This window comes from Dermochelys coriacea, chromosome 7, assembly GCF_009764565.3.
Source record: "Dermochelys coriacea isolate rDerCor1 chromosome 7, rDerCor1.pri.v4, whole genome shotgun sequence".
NCBI classification, from domain to species: Eukaryota; Metazoa; Chordata; order Testudines; family Dermochelyidae; genus Dermochelys; species Dermochelys coriacea.
In genome coordinates, this window is record NC_050074.1 from 86,554,917 (window position 1) to 86,573,143 (window position 18,227).

General features: G+C 40.5%; 1 protein-coding gene across 6 annotated transcripts in view; it reads right to left on the bottom strand.

The window, feature by feature from the left end:
- Positions 1–1,146: 1,146 nt before the first annotated feature.
- Positions 1,147–18,227, bottom strand: part of P4HA1 (prolyl 4-hydroxylase subunit alpha 1) — a 61,978-nt gene continuing 44,897 nt past the window's right edge. For 3 of the 6 annotated variants that reach the window (XM_038408997.2, XM_038409001.2, XM_043519832.1), the window contains exons 10-15: positions 16,158–16,257; positions 12,430–12,483; positions 9,644–9,709; positions 4,895–4,963; positions 4,089–4,185; positions 1,147–3,785 (exon numbers count right to left, since the gene is read on the bottom strand). In XM_038408997.2, coding sequence (XP_038264925.1) covers positions 3,715–3,785; positions 4,089–4,185; positions 4,895–4,963; positions 9,644–9,709; positions 12,430–12,483; positions 16,158–16,257 — 457 coding nt within the window. In that variant the 3' untranslated portion in view covers positions 1,147–3,714. Of the gene's footprint in view, positions 3,786–4,088; positions 4,186–4,890; positions 4,964–9,643; positions 9,710–11,783; positions 11,893–12,429; positions 12,484–12,550; positions 12,605–16,157; positions 16,258–18,227 lie in introns of those variants that run through there. The other 3 variants (XM_038408995.2, XM_038408996.2, XR_005293887.2) reach the window with 2 other exon arrangements.

Sequence of the window (18,227 nt, forward strand, 5' to 3'; positions counted from 1 at the left end):
GCTATTTCTTTAGCATTTCATCTGAAAAATGTTTGTGGTTTGTCAGAACTGTAGGATTGAGTTCACAGGAAACAGTACAGTGTTAAAGACCATGGACATACACCTCTAACTACCCTCTCATGTGAGCAGTCCAAAGGTTAGGGTGCCATAGGAAAGCTTCTTCTAAATATTTAAAAACTCTGGAAATTTCTGGCAAGGCTTCCAACACCTGTCTCCTTACCGCTACCCTTGGCTTTATGTTAGAAAGCCCTGTATAGATTCTTCTTGTATACTTCCCGTACAAGCTACCAGATCTACACAACATCAATTTATGTAGCTTGAGATACTTGGATTCAACTCAGATTCCATTTGGGATACATTTATAGCTTCTGACTTTAGGTTTTAACTGACTAACACAAATAAAACAGCCCCAATACCAAAACAAAGATGGTTTATCCTACCAGAAATGGTTTAGGGTCCAAGGGACTCTCTACATGGAACAATAATGCAGACTACAGGGTGTAGTCTCTAACACACACTTAATGTGTTGCACATTAATTGGTTTGTGTAGACCAACCTGGTGCATACTAAAGATCCCTACTAGGCTTAGCCTAGTACTTTTTGTAAATGTATTTTAAACATAGTACAATTTCAAAGAGACCTGAAAACCTGATTTTTGGACAATTACCTAATGTGGAGCACCCACAGGGACAGCACTTGAAGAACCACCTAAAAATCTCACCACCCCAAAAACAGAAGCCCTACATGTATTTCATTAAAGCCTAAAGAGTGCAGTTAAACTAACAAGGGTATTTAATCTCTTCTGAAATTCTAAACACAAGCTGCTTACTTTTACAAGTGTTACATTAATGAAAGGGCTGTGTATTTGGAAACCAAGTTCTTCCTGGTACTGCTAATCATTGTTAAAGGTTTATTTTCTTATTCCTTGGTCCCTTATCTTGTCTCACTTGGACACACGATTAAACCTCATGTCTGTTGTTGTGGAGAACACTTAATACATAGTACTCCATGTTACAAGCATCTTCTAAACCCACTTTTTAGACTCTGAAAGTAATTAGGGACTTGGACTACTGAGTTTCTAGGAACCATATGGGAATCCATAAATCTGACAAATGGACAGCAACAAATCACAAGCAGAGTTTGATGTTGAGGATTTTCACTGCAAGTGGCAGTGACTTATTTTTATTTTAAGCCTGTTCTTTACATTTTAAAAAAAGTTACAAAAAATTTAATAGGCAATTTTTTCAAATGTCAGTCACTATGAACCGGATAGTTGCATTCATATTTAATACTAAACTGCATTCACACAGGAGCCAAACTCTTGATCCGAAAGCCCTTTTTAGAAAGTTAATAGATAAGGCAGCAAGCAACAGTACTTTTACATTTATATAGTGTCAAATTTATGAATGCTTCAAGCAGGAAAAATGAAATATGGGTCTTCAACAATTAAAGTAAATAGTTTCTTTTCCTACTACCCAGGCTTGGAAGGATTCAGTTTTTAATGATTTTCAACGCCTTTAACCAGTCTTAGATATAACTTTATCCAATGGAATATTTTCACTAGTAGGAAACTAAATTTCACTTCTTCATTTCTTTTGTCCATTTTCACTATCAAGTGATTTTATTTCTGGATCTTAAGCATCATGCAATTGAAACAATACTACTAAGAATTTTAGATGAGTTTCTATGAACATGAAATGCTTATTGATGGGTGGGCACAGAAGGAGACACTATTTTCTGAACTTACCAACTGAAGTCTAATAGGCCCCAAACCATTGTTTCCCACCTCAAATCTCTAGCCATCTTTTGAGGGAAGGTGGGTTTGTCTTTGCTTGCACTGAGTTGGGAGTTACAGGTTAGTATGCTATACCCCCATCTTCTCACTACTGCTGAATGAAAGTAAAGGATGGGTTGGAGCATAGCCTGGCTTTCTTCCACTTTGAGGAATGGATATTTCAAGCAAGTATATAGCAGTAACATAGATGACCAATGATTGTTTAACTTCTTAAAAGAAAAAATGGGAAATCTTACATTTTGTCAGTGCCTTTTTTTAAACTCTGAGAAGAGTGAGTTTTGCTTAAGAAGAAAATACAGACTATTCGCTGCCACACCATTACTTGGGTGTCTAACAAGAGAAACTGTTAGATTACGGGGGGGGGGGGGGGGGGGGGGGGGTATTGGAATGGAGGTGTGTTTTTTTGTGCCTGTCTATCAAGCTCGCTTAGCCACGTCCACTCTCTATTTTCCTGAAAATTGCAGGACTAAACTTCAGCCATTGCTACCAAAAGAAAGCATATGAAAAGATAAAGAAAAAATTGAGTGACAAACATAAATGAGGGGATTAACATTTTTCATCTCCCTCCCCTCAGTGCCCCTTTCTTTCCTCTTGGAAGAGTCAAAATTCAGAGAACAAGAACTCTGTTCTATTGATGTGTATTTCTTTGCTAGATTTTATTTTGCCATACATTACTTGATTTAATTTTTTTTATTATAATCCTTCTGAAGAGGGATGCAATTTAAAGGTACTACAAAGTATTTCCATAGGTTAATAGTTAGATTCTCTGATCTTTTGGGTTCAATATTCAGGCTTTCACTCAGGTAGAATTATCTGAAATGGGGCTACCTATACACTATTAAATTTTCAGCATTTAATAATCCAAGATTAGACTGACAGAAGGTGGCCTGATAGGTTCTGGTGTGGCTCACTTTTACTTTCATGTACATCCTGTATGAATTCAGTCCAGAGTTGGTAAAAAGCCAGTCACAATTATGGCATGCATTCAATATCCACAACATATCAAAACTTTTGTGAAGATTATAAATAGATTACCTTTGTCACAAAAGATTTCAGCATGGGAAAATTTGGCTTTTTACAAATAAATCTTTGAGGCTTGCACATTACCTCATAACCAATTTGAAATTCCAGTCTCCTAAGGCACAATGCTTTGTTGGTACTGTCCCCATCCCACTGTCCAAGAAATGAATGTAAAGGTTTATTACTAAAGACACAGAAAAGCAGAATTTTTTTTAATGGACAAACTAAGTCATAAAAAAAACCCCACAGACCTGGAAAGCAGGTCATGATTTCTGTTAGGCTGTTCTGATGCACACAGATATCTGACACAGCACAGCCAAAACACATACATGTATATGACTGCAGGCTCACATTCTCTGGGTTACAAGTCAGTTAAGTCTGGGCTTTTGTAGTAGTGGAAAAACAGGCTAGGAGAAACACAAACCATGCCCACAGTTCAATTGTAGTGGTCAGGCACGCTACAACAAAGAGTTGAGAGCTGGAAACAAGGATTGGTTTAATGCATCCCTCCAAACAATGTCTGTGCTTGAAATTAGATTGTTCGTGTTTTTTTACCACTGGTAAACTCAAGCTTGTGAGGACTAATACAAATCACATACTGGCTTTCTCTGCTGATCAGAGATTCTACAGAGTAAAGAGTACTATAAATCACAAATGATCTCCGTTATTTCTGACAACTATATTTTGTCCTTCTAGGTTGAAAAGCTTGAAAAATCTCAATATATTCTCTCTAAAAGGGATATTGTAGAGTGAACTAAAACAACGTAGGTGTTTCTACAAGATGAAATACTGGATGTGATTGGAGACTGTACCTGTAGTGGAGTGTTAGTAAACTGTAGAAAGTTAAATGGGGGAGACATATTTTACACAAACAAGTATAGGACAGGGAAAAGTTTGCATCATTCCAACTCTGATAAAGTGCACGGTCTTCGGAATTCCTGACCACGTTCATGGATCCATTTATTGGATACTATGAGAGACAAAAATAGCACTGGTCACCACTTCTATTTAAACTAAATACATGTTATCAGAAAAGCTTTATTCCCCAAATATAAATGTCAAAGCAATAGCCTGAAACTTGACATACTAAGCCTAAGAAGAAAACCCCACAATATTTGCAAAATTGGGAAAATCTTAGTATGAAGTAGCTAGGTATGTATTAGCTCTCTTCTTTTGAAAAGAGCTGGCAGCTTTGGCTGTACTGTATCTTACCACAATCAGTGAAGTAAAAAAAAAATTAAAATCAGACGTTTGGCAGAATAGGGATACTTACCCCACTTGTTTCCAACTAGTACTGGACAGGCTGCATGCCTTGTGCTGTAATCTCCTTCTCCACTTGGAAAAAGATTGTACCAGAATACAGCTGTTCCCTGAAAATTTCAATATGAACATAATATTTTACTTTATGCAACACAGTTTACTTCTAGCAGGGCTAATAATCAATGACTAAATCATTTTTTAAATGAATGTATTTAAAATTAAATTTGACAACCCGTTAAAGTCTAAACTTAATATTCAGTTAAACGGAATACAAAAAATATTAAAGTATGTTTTCTGCCAAGTTCTAAAGAGAGTCAAAGCACTGAAACTGCAGGAAGTCACTGGCTAAGCACCTGGAACCCAAGTTTGCTGCAGTGCTACACCAGCTTTTGATGACAGCAACCTCTTCTGAGGTGCAAACAAAATACTTTCTTCATTTCAGGTTCTTCAACTCAAAGTTAAGAAACTGAGTGGGAATTGAAAAAGCAGGAAAACTTCTCTTCCAATCTATGAATAAAAACTTGTCTTCAGTGTGGAATAATACACATTATGGGGAGGTGTGATTCCTAAAGTATTGTTTGTTAAAGTGCACTAGGGAACCTTTAGAGTGCACCAGTGTCTACATGTACCAATTAATGTGCAACACTGTGGGTGGGGGGATTTCTAGAGCAGGACTTGTGGCCTAGTACTTTCTTCAATCAATTCATTTTGAAGTTTTCATTTTACATTTAAACATCCAAATATACAGTTCCTGATAGCTGGATATTAATGGAGGGAAAGTGGGAGAGTAACATCTAAGATGCATTAAAACTCACTTACCTTTTTAGGCCAAACACTAGCTCCTACTTCAGGGAATACAGTAGCTCCCCCTGCTGATACATCACTCATCTGTAAAGGAGAGAAAATAAGAGCACTTTTACCCAGTGCTTTCCCAAAACCACATCAATAAAATAAGTTACTAAAACCCTTCATTTCTGACTCCTCATTAAGGGCACAATTTCTGTGACTAGCTGTAAAATCACATTTGCTATGGCCCTGTAGCATTAAACACAAAATGTGGTAACCATTCTTGTTCCAGAATTTGTAAGGCTTTCAGATGCCTCAATGATGAACAGAGTACAAATACTGTGGCAGCTAGAAAAATGGAGTTCACTTATCTGTAGCTAGAGGTTCTTTGACATGTGTCAGTCCTGTCTGTATTCCACACATGGATATGCATGTACTCCATTCACCTAGACTGAAAATTTCTTAGCAAGTAATGTCTATTGTTCTGCACCCACACACTTGGTCTCCTCATGCTCCAAACTGAGGATATAAAGGACAGTGCAAACCAACACCTTTCCAGTTCTTCTTACTGTGAATCAAGAAAGATCAGAAGCACAGGGGAAGGAGGGCAGGTAGTAGAATACAAATAGGGACTCCACACTTCAAAGAACCTCCAGTTACAGATAAGTATTTCTTCAAGTACTGGTCTCTGTGTATTCCACATATGGATGATTGGTAAGCAGTATTCAAAAAGAAGGAGGGTGTGAAGATGCAGTTGGTATAGATGTCTGTAAAACTGCTGTCCCAACAGCTGCATCTGCAAAAGAGGCCTACACTAAGGCATAATGTTTCATGAAGATATGGATGACACTCCAGGGCAGCTGCTTTATAAATATGTAGTATAGGTACCTCTGTAAAAGATGCTGTTGAGGTTACTTGTGGTCTAGTGCTTTCAGCCGTCTAAAGGAGGAATATGCACCAGCTGTGTGAGAGCGAGCGCGAGCAGGTAATGCTTTTCCTTGCAATCACTCTATTTCAACAACTAACCTTCAAGACTTCCTAATTGATTTTGTTCTTTGCAGATAGAATGCCAAAGCCTATCTGATGTCATGAGAATGAAGTCTCCTCTCATTGGAATTAGGAAGCTGTGGGCAAGGCAACCACCAAAAGACTGGTGTTAGCAAGGAACGGGACGGCGTCACTAGAGCTACATGAGTGCCCCATCAAAAGAAACCCCCGGGTGGTGGAGTGGGAGAGAGCAGTGACAGTTGAGGGGGAGGAAGCAGTATATCCGCATCTTTGTATGCTCTTGCACTGGATGGCAGCTTGTATAAGTGCTAGTGATAAAATGGCTGAGAGGCATGTCTGGGTTTATAACCCTGCTTGTGTTGTTTTCTCTTTGGGACTGGGATATAAATGCCCAGGGAGTGGAGAATTGTCCGGAGTCCTTATACAAGTGCAATGATTCATCAACTTTCCTATTGAAGAGTTAGACTGTAAGGGCAAATCCTCAATGATATTCTGGACCTCCCTGGGGAATCCTGAAGAGTCAAGGCATGATTCAAGCATCATAACTATAGCTTTAGCAACAGCTCTAAACATGGGATCACCCATGTCCACTGCCACTTGGAATGAAGTCTCAGGCACCAGTTTGATTTCCTCTATGAGGTCTTGGAATTGAGTCCTGTCCTCCTGAGGAAGCAGGATCTTGTAATTAGCAAATTCTGACTTGGAGGTTGGTTGATGAAAATCCTTTCCAGAAGGTCAAGGCATTTGCTGCATTTAGAGCTGCCCTGGGGTGTTGTAATCTTGATCTCTCTGGCTGCCTGCACCACTAGGGAGTTACCCACTGGGTGGGTAAAGAGGAATTCTGCTCTTTTAGCCTCCCTGGCATGGGTGTGCAGAGGTATGCCACAATGCCCTAGTTCATTGGGAGGGCCACCAGAAAAGGGCCCAAGGGTTGTAAGAGGTCAAGGAGTTTAGGATGTGTGTCATGGACCTCATCAAGAGAGCTGGAGCTCAGTCACCATCCCCTGCAAAAACACCTGATATTAGCTGTAGCCATCAATTGATATGGCAATATGGAGTGACCGCCTCTGGGTGAGGACGATGACATGCCTGTTGGGACTATCAGTACCAGTGGATCCTCTGGTTTAATTTCTTCCTCTGTGTACTCAGTCATTTGGTATCAGCTAGGAGAAGAGTGCTGGTAGGACTTGTGCACAGATCTAGGCTGTTTGGCATACGGCTCCTGTGGGACCAATACTCCACTAATGCAGTTCTGTGGGCAGTTGCATCTTGGAGGACTGTTCCAAGACCTCTTAGAGGTTCTGTTGGGTTCATCTCCCTAGGAGGAGACAGACTCATCTAGAACATTGGACTCAATGGATGAGGAAGTAGGTACATAATCTACTGGTAGAAAAATGTTCCAGCTTGTGGAAAAGGTAGGGGAGAATCCTCGAGGTAGTTTCTCCCATGACTGAGGAGGACAGGCCTGACAGGAAAGGAGACTGTGGGCAGAGTAAGGCACAACTATCCTCTGGCAAGGTAAAAGTTTCAGACCACGCTGGAGTTCTGGCGGTTGGGACTGATGCACCTGAGGGCATGGTGGTTGGCCAATCCCTGCTGGAATGTCAGTGCTGTTGAAGGGCAGTCCAAAGTCAAGTTCCCAGTCCATCCTGGTAGATGCTGATTCTTTGTGCTATGAGCTGGAACTAGAACTGACTGATTCTTCTTGCTTCACAACTTCCCCTCTTGAACGGAAGATTTAGGTGGCTCTAACTCCTCAGGACCTGTAGGCAAGGACTTACCTGACTTGAACCTATTTGGAGAGGGATACTTTCATTTGAAGGAAGATCTAGAAGGGGATCTCTTATTCCCATAAGAATGCCCTACTCTGGTAAGAGGCGGTGGGTTTTTGGGCTTAACACTGTTATAGCCTCTGCTCTAGAACTTGTGCTCATAGGGTTGTTGCCTACAGTCTGAGGCCACTGGAGGGGTGTCTCTCTTACTGGGATCTTATGGCCTTCTCCATGTGATATTTCCTCACACAGCGCTCTCGTGCCTCAGGTTCGTGACAAAGGCTGCAGTTGGTGGTTGTAAGCCTCTAAGCAAAGGCTGGTGTTCATCACTGACTGTAGGAGCTGGGGCAGGAGACAGTTCTTAAACCCCAAGATGAAGTATAATCCTCTGCAGGAAGAAGCTCCACAAGACAGGTAGAAACTAAGCTAACTAGACTATAAACTCTAAGAAGCTAAGAATACTTAAACTATGTACAAATATAGATTGTATATTTGCAGATTCTGCAAAGATGGATTTGGACAGATTTCTGACTCAGGCCAAATGCTGGGTAAGAGGGAGCTGATCAGCACTACTCCTTATCTTCAATTTGGAGCACAAGGAGCAGCATGGACCAATGGACACAACTTCCTATGTGTGCCTGTTGGGACCTCTTGTTGCCAACTGGTAAAGGGCACAGGTGGTGCATAGGGATCCCCTGGGTCAAATAGATGCATAATAGTTCACAAAAAGTTGTTCCGTCTCGGACCAGTAGCCCAATGGTCATCAATCACTGCTAAATGTATGTATAGGTAATGTTTAAGAAGTTACGTATTTATACTGAAAAGTATGTTTCAGTTATGTTCTTAAGGTATAAGAATTTGGGTTCTTAATTCAGGGCACTACATGTATTGCACAGGTTCCTTTCAGGCAGGAGGTAACAGACACTTCTCTGCCTGTCTGGTCATGCATATTGTGTATTGTCTGCCTCACACTGGAGGCTTATATACAGACTGAGTCAGGTGTCAGTTGAACAGTTATACAATCTATGGGAGAAAATCTGTAAGAAAAAACAAATTGGCAGGGTCTATGGGCGTGTTCTGTTTATGAATGAAGACTAACAATAGGATTTGTATATCTGGGGAGGCAAAGAAACACTGAGTCCTTCACCTCGGTGACAATATGACAGCACGTCTCTCTCATGAAAACAGGATTAGAGCCAAGACTGGCTGTAAAACACTACAAGGATTTTTAGTGAGCATAACTGTGCAAGAATCTATTTAATTATGTCTAGGTTGTAGAATGCATGTTATGATTTTATTTTAAATGTAAGCCTTTTGCTTCCAGTACTACTACTTGCTATTACTTGAATCGCTATGCTTTGTTAAATAAACCTACTTGATTTCACTATAAACATATTTAAGTGCTGTGTGAAGCACAAAGGTGATGTGAGGTGGAACGGGTAAACTTGGGTGTACTATTTCTTTGGACACACCAAATCTGTAAATACTGAGCGACCAGAGGAAAAGGGAGTGAACACTCCAGGGAGATGCTTGGAAAGCCTGAGGGTTGTAGTGTGCTTGTTGCTAAAATACAGAGTAATAGTTGAACCAGCAATGCCTAGATGGAAGTGCTTGTGTTGATCTGGATCAGGAGTTGCAGAGCTGACTCCTGCTATGCACAGAGAAGGCTTCCTTACATGAAGGGCAGATGGTAATGAAGTGCCTCACAACCTTGGGTATCTGCAGGAAGCGTCAGACCTGTTAACTACCTTTCAGATTAAAAAAAAAAAAAAAAGAAGCCTCAAGCACCTAAAGAAAAAGACCTTCAAGGCTGTATGTTTTCTTGATTTTTTTTTTTTGAAGTTGGCCCAATTTTAAAAGGTACTCTTATTTACCACTGAGCAATTAGCAGCTGCCTTTATTTGCAGATTACATAACAAGTGTCTAAGATAAAGATGCAGAAATAGAAACTAACATTTTTGGCAGAAACAGTTGGTAATATGGCTAAAAATGTCTCACTTACATAAAACAACCAAGTAGCAATTCTATTGCCTGTTCCCAATTCTTTAAAAGCATCTGGCTCATCTTTCTGTGAAAGAAAGCAACACACTGATTTAATAAAATGCTCATTATTTTAATCATGCAATTTGCACACCAGTGGATAGACAGCTGCAGTGCCAGCAAACAAACTCATGCAGAAAAAAAAAAAAAAAAAAATCAAAGAGCTCTGGACAGAGAGGGCAAGGAAAATGTATATATTGGTTTATTTGTTAAATATTTTTCCTTTGCTAAAACTACTGAAATTAAAAGGTTGCAGCCCACATGACAAGTTGAAAATGTCCCTTTGTGTTTGTCTTAAATTAATATAATTCCTTCATAATCTAGGCCTTAAGTACTTGTCTAATTGTAACTGACAAGCACCTGAGTTTACACAAGGGAAATCTGCTCTTCACTGCCTCAGTTGAATGAGAAGCAGGCTGAGATCAGGACTTTCTTGGGGACATACCTCACTGGCTGCCTTTAACACATGTTGCAACCCTACCTCTATTTTGGCTCTTTTCCTGATTTTTAGCCTTCTCCCTTTTTCCATCTGCTTTTCCCTTTTCTGCCCCCATTCTTTGTACTAGTGCACAAGTGACCCTTTGGTAGGGACTATACCTGCTAGTTACTGTGTTTGCTCTTGTGCCATGATGTTGCTGCCAGTGCTATTTGGCTTTCTTAACTTTCACATTTTATACAGCTTAGATATTGAATTATCCAATTCTTAGTGTTACAGCTGCCATCTCTCAGTAGCAGGATGTCTGCTCTAATTGCTGAAGCTGCTGATAAAATATGACCATGCATTAATGTATAAAATGTATATTATACAAAGATCCAAGCCTCTGTGTCATCAGCACAGATGCATGTCCTCTGGAATGGTGGTTGAAGCATCAAGGGACATATGAATCTTTAGCGCATCTGGCATTTAAATATCTTGCAACACTGGCTACAACATTGCCATGAGAACACCTGTTCTCACTTTCAGGTGACACTAATTAAGAAGTGGGCAGCATTACCTCCTATAAACGTAAACAAATTTGTTTCTCTTAGTGACTGGTTGAACAAGTAGGAGGACAGAGTGGACTTGTAGGCTCAAGTTCCACTTTTTTATTTTTGAATGCCAGTTTTTTTTGTAGATAACATTTGTAAGTTCAACTTTCAAGAAAATACAAGTACTGTAGAGCAATCTCTTAAGTGAATTGAAAAAACTTCACAGTGCAAATATTTGTAATATAAAGAGCACTGTACACTTTTTATTCTGTTGTAATTGAAATCAATGTATTAGAAAATGTAGAAAAGATCCAAAAATATTTAAATAAATGGTATTCTATTGTTTAACAGCGTGATTAAAGAAATTGTGATTACTCATGCAATTAATCCCTTGACAGCCCTAAGTTTAATGCAATTACTGAAGTTCAGCCAATCAAGACATGCCCACATTACTGATTTACATACTGAGTTAGCTAGAAAGCAACTAAAAAAAAAAAATATAAATTTTGACTTCCTCCCTCCGTATGCCACAATGGCACTGCTATCCCAAAGAGATGCCCTAAAGAACATTTTTAAAACTGTATCCCTTGCATCACAAGAGGAACCATCCACATTATGGGCCAGGAAACTCTTCTTCCGGTTGAGACTAATTACTGTTGCATATTCATCTGTGGGATGTCTCCAATGCCTTCCCCCCCGCACAACAACATTGTATATTTTTGTGCACTGGAGTTCATTCTTTAGAAGCCATTATTATAGAAATTAATTCATGCAGTTGAAAACAAACTGTTAATGATTTTCAATGTCTTTGATGACAGGACTTTTCATATTTGTTGGTTTTGGTTCACAGGACAATGTTAATCACACATAAAATGCCCATTAAACAACCACCTGAAATGGCATTATTTCCAGTCATGTGAAATTCAGTTGGGGTAGGGAGAGGTGAGGCAATTCAAATTGTTTATCAAATAAGCAATAAACAAAAGCAGAGTTTGGGAGGGGAGGGAACATAAAAGGCTTTTGCCATCTCTTAATTTTTCTTTGGGCAATTAATTTTATAAAATTTATAAACCAGAAAAAGCAGTGGATTGATTTATGAGAATTTACTGCTAGTGAAAGGTGCTAAAACTCACAGCTCTGGGAAATGAAATTCTCTCTTCACATTAAAGGTATAGCAATAGGCAGTAGCAAATGCATACTTCACCACACTGTCCAGACAATCCTGACCTGCAGGGACGCTCTCTAGAAAAGAGAAGATAATTAAGTCTCCAGGCCCATTCAGTTCCTGGCCTCTCTGAAGAGACTACCAAGGGGGTGCAAATTGTGGTAAATTTGTGCGAGTGGAAACCACTGATTGAGATCACAACATCATTTTCCATACACCACCAAAACAGACATCAGTAGTAATAACTTTGATTCACTGCAGACTTTGGTCAGACTTGCACCAATGACTAAAGATTATTACATTGACTTGATTATTACAGTTCACTGAGCCAGTCATACCTGGTCCATCTCCCATTTCTAAAATGGGGTTAATACCTTCAGTCTGAAAGAATTAGTCACCTCCCTCAATAAAAGACTGTTTTACAGTTTGAAAGGAGATATTACTGCTTTATAATGCCTGTTCAGTTGGTGGTTTAAAGGGCTTTACCCATTAATATGGATTAGAAGAGCTGATGTGTTAAATTTCATAGCCTAAGTTAAAGAAAACGTATTGTGCCATAGTCAACAGGCCTAGGCTTCATTAGGTCATTTTTACCCCTCCACCTCTTTACTTGCCCGTGCAAAGTCAAAGTGGGGTTCATACTGTCCTCCCACTCCATAATTTGCCACCTGAAAAAGAGAAACACAGTGCATGTGAAGTAGAAAGCCGTGAAGGCAGAAAAGTAGAGGAACTTACCCTTCCAAAATCAAAGTGAGGCTCGTACTGGCCTCCTACGCCGTAGTTGGCTACCTATAGTGAAAGGAGAAGCATAAAAATCTAATAAAGCTGTATATTATCTGGAGGAGAGAGAATGAATATTTGACTCCAGCCTGTACGCTTAAAACTTTCATCTACAAAAAATTCGAAGTCAAAAAATAAATCCCTCCCCTGTAGGGTATACCGTGAAAGGAGATATAAGGAAATATAGATATGGAGGATTGGGCCAAAAGAAATCTAATGAGGTTCAATAAGGATAAATGCAGGGTCCTGCACTTAGGATGGAAGAATCCAATGCACCGCTACAGACTAGGGACCGAATGGCTCGGCAGCAGTTCTGCGGAAAAGGACCTAGGGGTGACAGTGGACGAGAAGCTGGATATGAGTCAGCAGTGTGCCCTTGTTGCCAAGAAGGCCAATGGCATTTTGGGTTGTATAAGTAGGGGCATAGCGAGCAGATCGAGGGACGTGATCGTTCCCCTCTATTCGACACTGGTGAGGCCTCATCTGGAGTACTGTGTCCAGTTTTGGGCCCCACACTACAGGAAGGATGTGGATAAATTGGAAAGAGTACAACGAAGGGCAACGAAAATGATTAGGGGTCTAGAGCACATGACTTATGAGGAGAGGCTGAGGGAGCTGGGATTGTTTAGTCTGCAGAAGAGAAGAATGAGGGGGGATTTGATAGCTGCTTTCAACTACCTGAAAGGGGGTTTCAAAGAGGATGGCTCTAGACTGTTCTCAATGGTAGCAGATGACAGAACGAGGAGTAATGGTCTCAAGTTGCAATGGGGGAGGTTTAGATTGGATATTAGGAAAAACTTTTTCACTAAGAGGGTGGTGAAACACTGGAATGCGTTACCTAGGGAGGTGGTAGAATCTCCTTCCTTAGAGGTTTTTAAGGTCAGGCTTGACAAAGCCCTAGCTGGGATGATTTAACTGGGACTTGGTCCTGCTTTGAGCAGGGGGTTGGACTAGATGACCTTCTGGGGTCCCTTCCAACCCTGATATTCTATGATTCTATGAAGAGCCACCTTTTTGCATCCGATGAAGTGAGCTATAGCCCACGAAAGCTTATGCTCAAATACATTTGTTAGTCTCCAAGGTGCCACAAGGACTCCTGTTCTTTTTGTGGATACAGACTAACACAGCTGCTATCTGAAACCTTTTTGATACTACAGCTTCTGCAGTTCTGTTCAGAGAAACATAAGAGCGATCATCTGTCCCTGCTAGTCTCTAGTCTATCAGTCATTTTGAGTAATGTTCCCCTCCTGTAATGGCTGTCTGTTTTATACCAAGAAGTCCTTTATCCAAGTCATAGATAAAATAGTAATTAGCTTCTATAAAGACTTACAAAATTGTTCTTAAAACATCCTTGTGTGTAACTCCAAATCACTTCCCCATCTTTTAACAGGAACTCTCCCTCTCAAACTAAGCTCTCCCTCAAACCAAGCTCAGTTTTGGATATTAGTAACCAGCCTCATCACATTTTCTCTTGTCCACTATATTACTGACTTCCATCTGTCACTTTATCCTACACAACACTCTAAAGCAGGGATCGGCAAACTTTTTGACCAGAGGGCCACATCTGGGTATGAAAATTGTATGGCAGGCCATGAATGCTCACAAAATTGGGGTTGGGGTGCACGAGGGGATGTGGGCTCTGGCATGTGGATTGGAAGGAGGGGTTTCAGGTGCAGGAAGGTGCTCTGGGCAGGGACTGAGGGGTTTGGAGAGGAAATCAGGGCTGGGGCACGGGTGCAGGCTCCAGGTGGCACTTACCTCAAGCAACTCCCAGAAGCAGCGACATGTCCCCCGTCTCCTATGCAGAGGCTCAGACAGGCAGCTCTGTGCGCTGCCCTGTCCGCAGGTGCCGACCCTGCAGCTCCCATTGGCCGCAGTTCCTGACCAATGGGATCTGTGGGGGCAGCACCTGCGCAACGAGCCCCCTGGCTGCCCCTAAACATAGGAGTTGGGAGGGGGAGACACCGCTGCTTCTGGTACAGTGGCCCCCCATCCCACTCCAGTGCGGGAGCAGGGCAAGCCTCATACCCCTCTCTCCAGCAGGAGCTCAAGGGCTGGATTAAATCAGGTGGCAGGCCAGATATGGCCTGCGGACCGTAGTTTGCCCACCCCTGCTCTAAAGAGCCCTTTATTCTGAGCTGGATGCCTGGGCATTTTATCCTCATGTGAACTTTGTTTAGGGTGGCAAGCCTAGTTTCATGATCAGCAGTCACACTTTCTACATCTTAATCAGAGAATCATAGGACTGGAAGGGACCTCAAGCAGTCTTCTAGTCCAGTCCCCTGCACTTAAGGAAGGACTAAGTATTATCTAGACCATCCCTGACAGGATGTTTGGAGATTTTTAAGAGCAGGTTAGACAATGATGGAGATTCCACAATTTCCCTAGGCAATTTATTTCAGTGCTTAACCAGCCTGTTAGAAAGTTTTTCCTAATGTCCAACATAAACTGCCCTTGCTGCAACTTAAGTCCATTGCTTCTTGTCCTATGCTCAGGAGTAAAAGAACAATTTTTCTCTCCCTCCTCCTTGTAACCACCTTTTATGTACTTAAAAATTGTTCTGTACTCCCTCAGTCTTCTCTTCTCCAGACTAAACAAACTCAGTTTTTTCAACCTTCCCTTGTTTGCTGTACCTTTAATAATTTTTTGTTCCTCTTTGGATTTTCTCCAGTTTGCCCACATCTTTCCTGAAACGTGACACCCATACTAGATACAATACTCCAGTTGAGACCTCATCAGCGTGGAGTAGAGTGGAAGAATTACTGCTTGCGTCTTGCTTACAACATGCCTACTAATGCAGCCCAGAATTGTTTGCTTTTTTTTTTTTTTGCGCAACAGGGTTAACATTTACTGCCATTCACATTAAGATGTGAAGTTTCCACATTGATAAATTAAGACCCCAAATCCCTCAGGCACAGCCTACTGCAACTACTGAATTCATTTAATTCACTTAAAATATACACATGCAGTCACAATCTTCCCCATGTCTAACAACGCTGATGAATGAAGGATAAAGTCCTCAATCAGTTTCTCTGAGACTTTCTAATCTTGAGATGGATTCAGAGAACACAACCCATTCCCTTAAATATCAGTCAAAACCAGTATTTCTCTAGAGACCGTTCCCATGAAAATTTGAGCTACCATCAGAAAACTTGGTTTTATTGCTGGCAATAAAAAAAGTTTTCTAAACAAAAAAACCTCACTCATTTTAAAGAGCAGAAATTTCAACTGTTCTCTACTTCTAAGTCAAACTCAGCCCTGGGACAAGCAGGTGCTGCTCCACTGAAAACGGAATTGGATCCCCTTTATACCAAGACTGAATTTGGCTCAGTTACTCAACTTACGTAACAAGGCATTGATGTTCTTCCCATATTGATTAGGCCTGACTTTCAGTAACACCTGAAGGAGTTGAGTGCACACCAAAGAATAAGCCTCTACATACATCACCCAAAGCAGCTGTCTGAAGACTACATGGATGTCTGCTGTTGAGTAGATTTTTAAAGTCCATTTAATTCAAACCAAAGTCTGGTGTGACTAGTTACTGAAATCCTCATTTACATACCTGTAGTTCCTCTGCAGTGGAAACATCCAGTCCTGTTAGGTCCTGTATCCTCAGGTTAATGCGAGAGACCACAGGGCTTTCATATCCAGACAACCAGGCACTAAATTAAAAAAGGAAATGATTTGCTAGTAACATACCACAAGCTTGTGTTATAAGTGGAACAGAGTTTTATAATTTCTAAAATGTGCATAAAGACTTAGAGCCATCTGTAGACAATTATTTAGGCTATAATTACTGGCATTGCCAGGTCCCACAATTGTGAGGCTTCTGTTACCAGAGATGACCTTGTAACTTTAGTAATATCAGAGTCTTGAATAAGGCACCTAGTTTCCATTAGGGGCTAGGAAGCGATCAAAGGAACCGTATTTAAACTTTTTAAACGAGTTAAGTTACTTTCCGATACTATTTGGCCAGCTGGGGTGGACAGGACTAAAAATTGTATTCCATTATTTTATGTCTGGTTCTAACAATAATTTTGAACAAGCTTGCAAACACAAGTTTTGCCCTGTCTATTCTGAACAGCCAATCCATGGTAGGAACTTATGCAATCGAAGCAGTATTTAAACATGGACCCTTACCTCTGTTTTTGGCTCAGCGTACACAGGACCAAACACTACCCTCTCGGGTTATACAGATCTGCGATTTCCACACCCTCTCTCACTTCTTACTTGCTTGCTTTAACAACAATAAAACTTCACTGACAAGTCTCCCATTGTCAGGCAATGAAATAAATAGGGCAATTCACATCCCTCAGACTTATTTTTTCCAAACATACTGCACTGACATTTGGTTTCACATTTTCAATGCTTTCTCTGCAACTATAAGGACTAAAGACGTAACATTTTTAAAAAGAAAGTGGAAGTTGTAAAGATTAAGAGGAGTGCCTTAAAATAAATAAATAATAAAAGATGGGGTGGGAGGGACTGGGTTGTCAACCCATCTCAATCAAAGCCCTGTTTGGACAGCTGCTTTAATTTCCCCTGTAATCGTGTGTTCTCATGAAAGAGGAGGAAAGGCATTAGAGAACTGTGGCAAAGGGATTACCTCCATATTCCAAGCATAACAGTATAGATCCACATAAAGCACAGTCCAGATGTTTATGCAGTGAGCAATACTACACGAGCTTTACTGTAGCTGTCCTCTTTTTAAATAAAAGAGGAACAATTTTTTGTGGGCTCTCAAGATAAATATCTATTTTCAGAAGGGCTTCTGGAGAATAGAATATGAAGTGGCCAAAGTTTCCCCATCTTCCCCCATTGATGGCTAGAGCAAAGTACATTTAAAAATGAAAAAATCTGAATACATGGAAAAGGTATTTTAATTTCTCCTTGTTCAGGAATTCGTACCGGAACAGCTTGTAGAATATTCAGTATTTAGCAAATAGTTCTGCTTTAGTTGAGTAAGCAAATATTACCCAGTATCCTTTTTTAAATATTCTCTAGCTTCCTAAAAAGGTCAGCCTCAAAGTCCTAAAAATCATTTTAGAACTTTGCTGCCTTTAAAATGATGATGTTTCAAACTTGGAACCAAGAGCTTCCTTTGCAATTAAGATACGATGGGGAAAAAATTAGTTCAGACAGAAATAAAACAGGTACAGAAATAACTGATACTATGTAAGCCTTCAGTATGAATTCGCTGTCTTCATCCAGACACAGACTACTGAACCAATGTATCATTTTGCAGGTATGGAGAAGACGAATCACAATGTTATCCCCTTTGTTATGTCCATTCTTGAAAGTAAAGCAATGTAAAAACAGCAACTGTATTCCAAGGTAATGATTTAACTTGAGTATTACTGACTAATGCAGCAGGGCTCAAACTTCGTGTCATCACAACTGAGCCCGTCTACTGGACCATTTCTCTTACCCCTCATGAACATACAACAATCCTGACGCATCTCCAGCAATATGCCTTCTTTTTTTCTAGTCCCCCTTTTCTTCCTTTTTGCATATGCTACCCAGCCATCTTTTCCTCCTTTTTCTTCACCAGATAGTCCTCACTGACAACACGAAACACTGGTGACTCTGGTCCCTGAAGCTGGTTGGTGTTTACAACCCTTTTATGTGATAA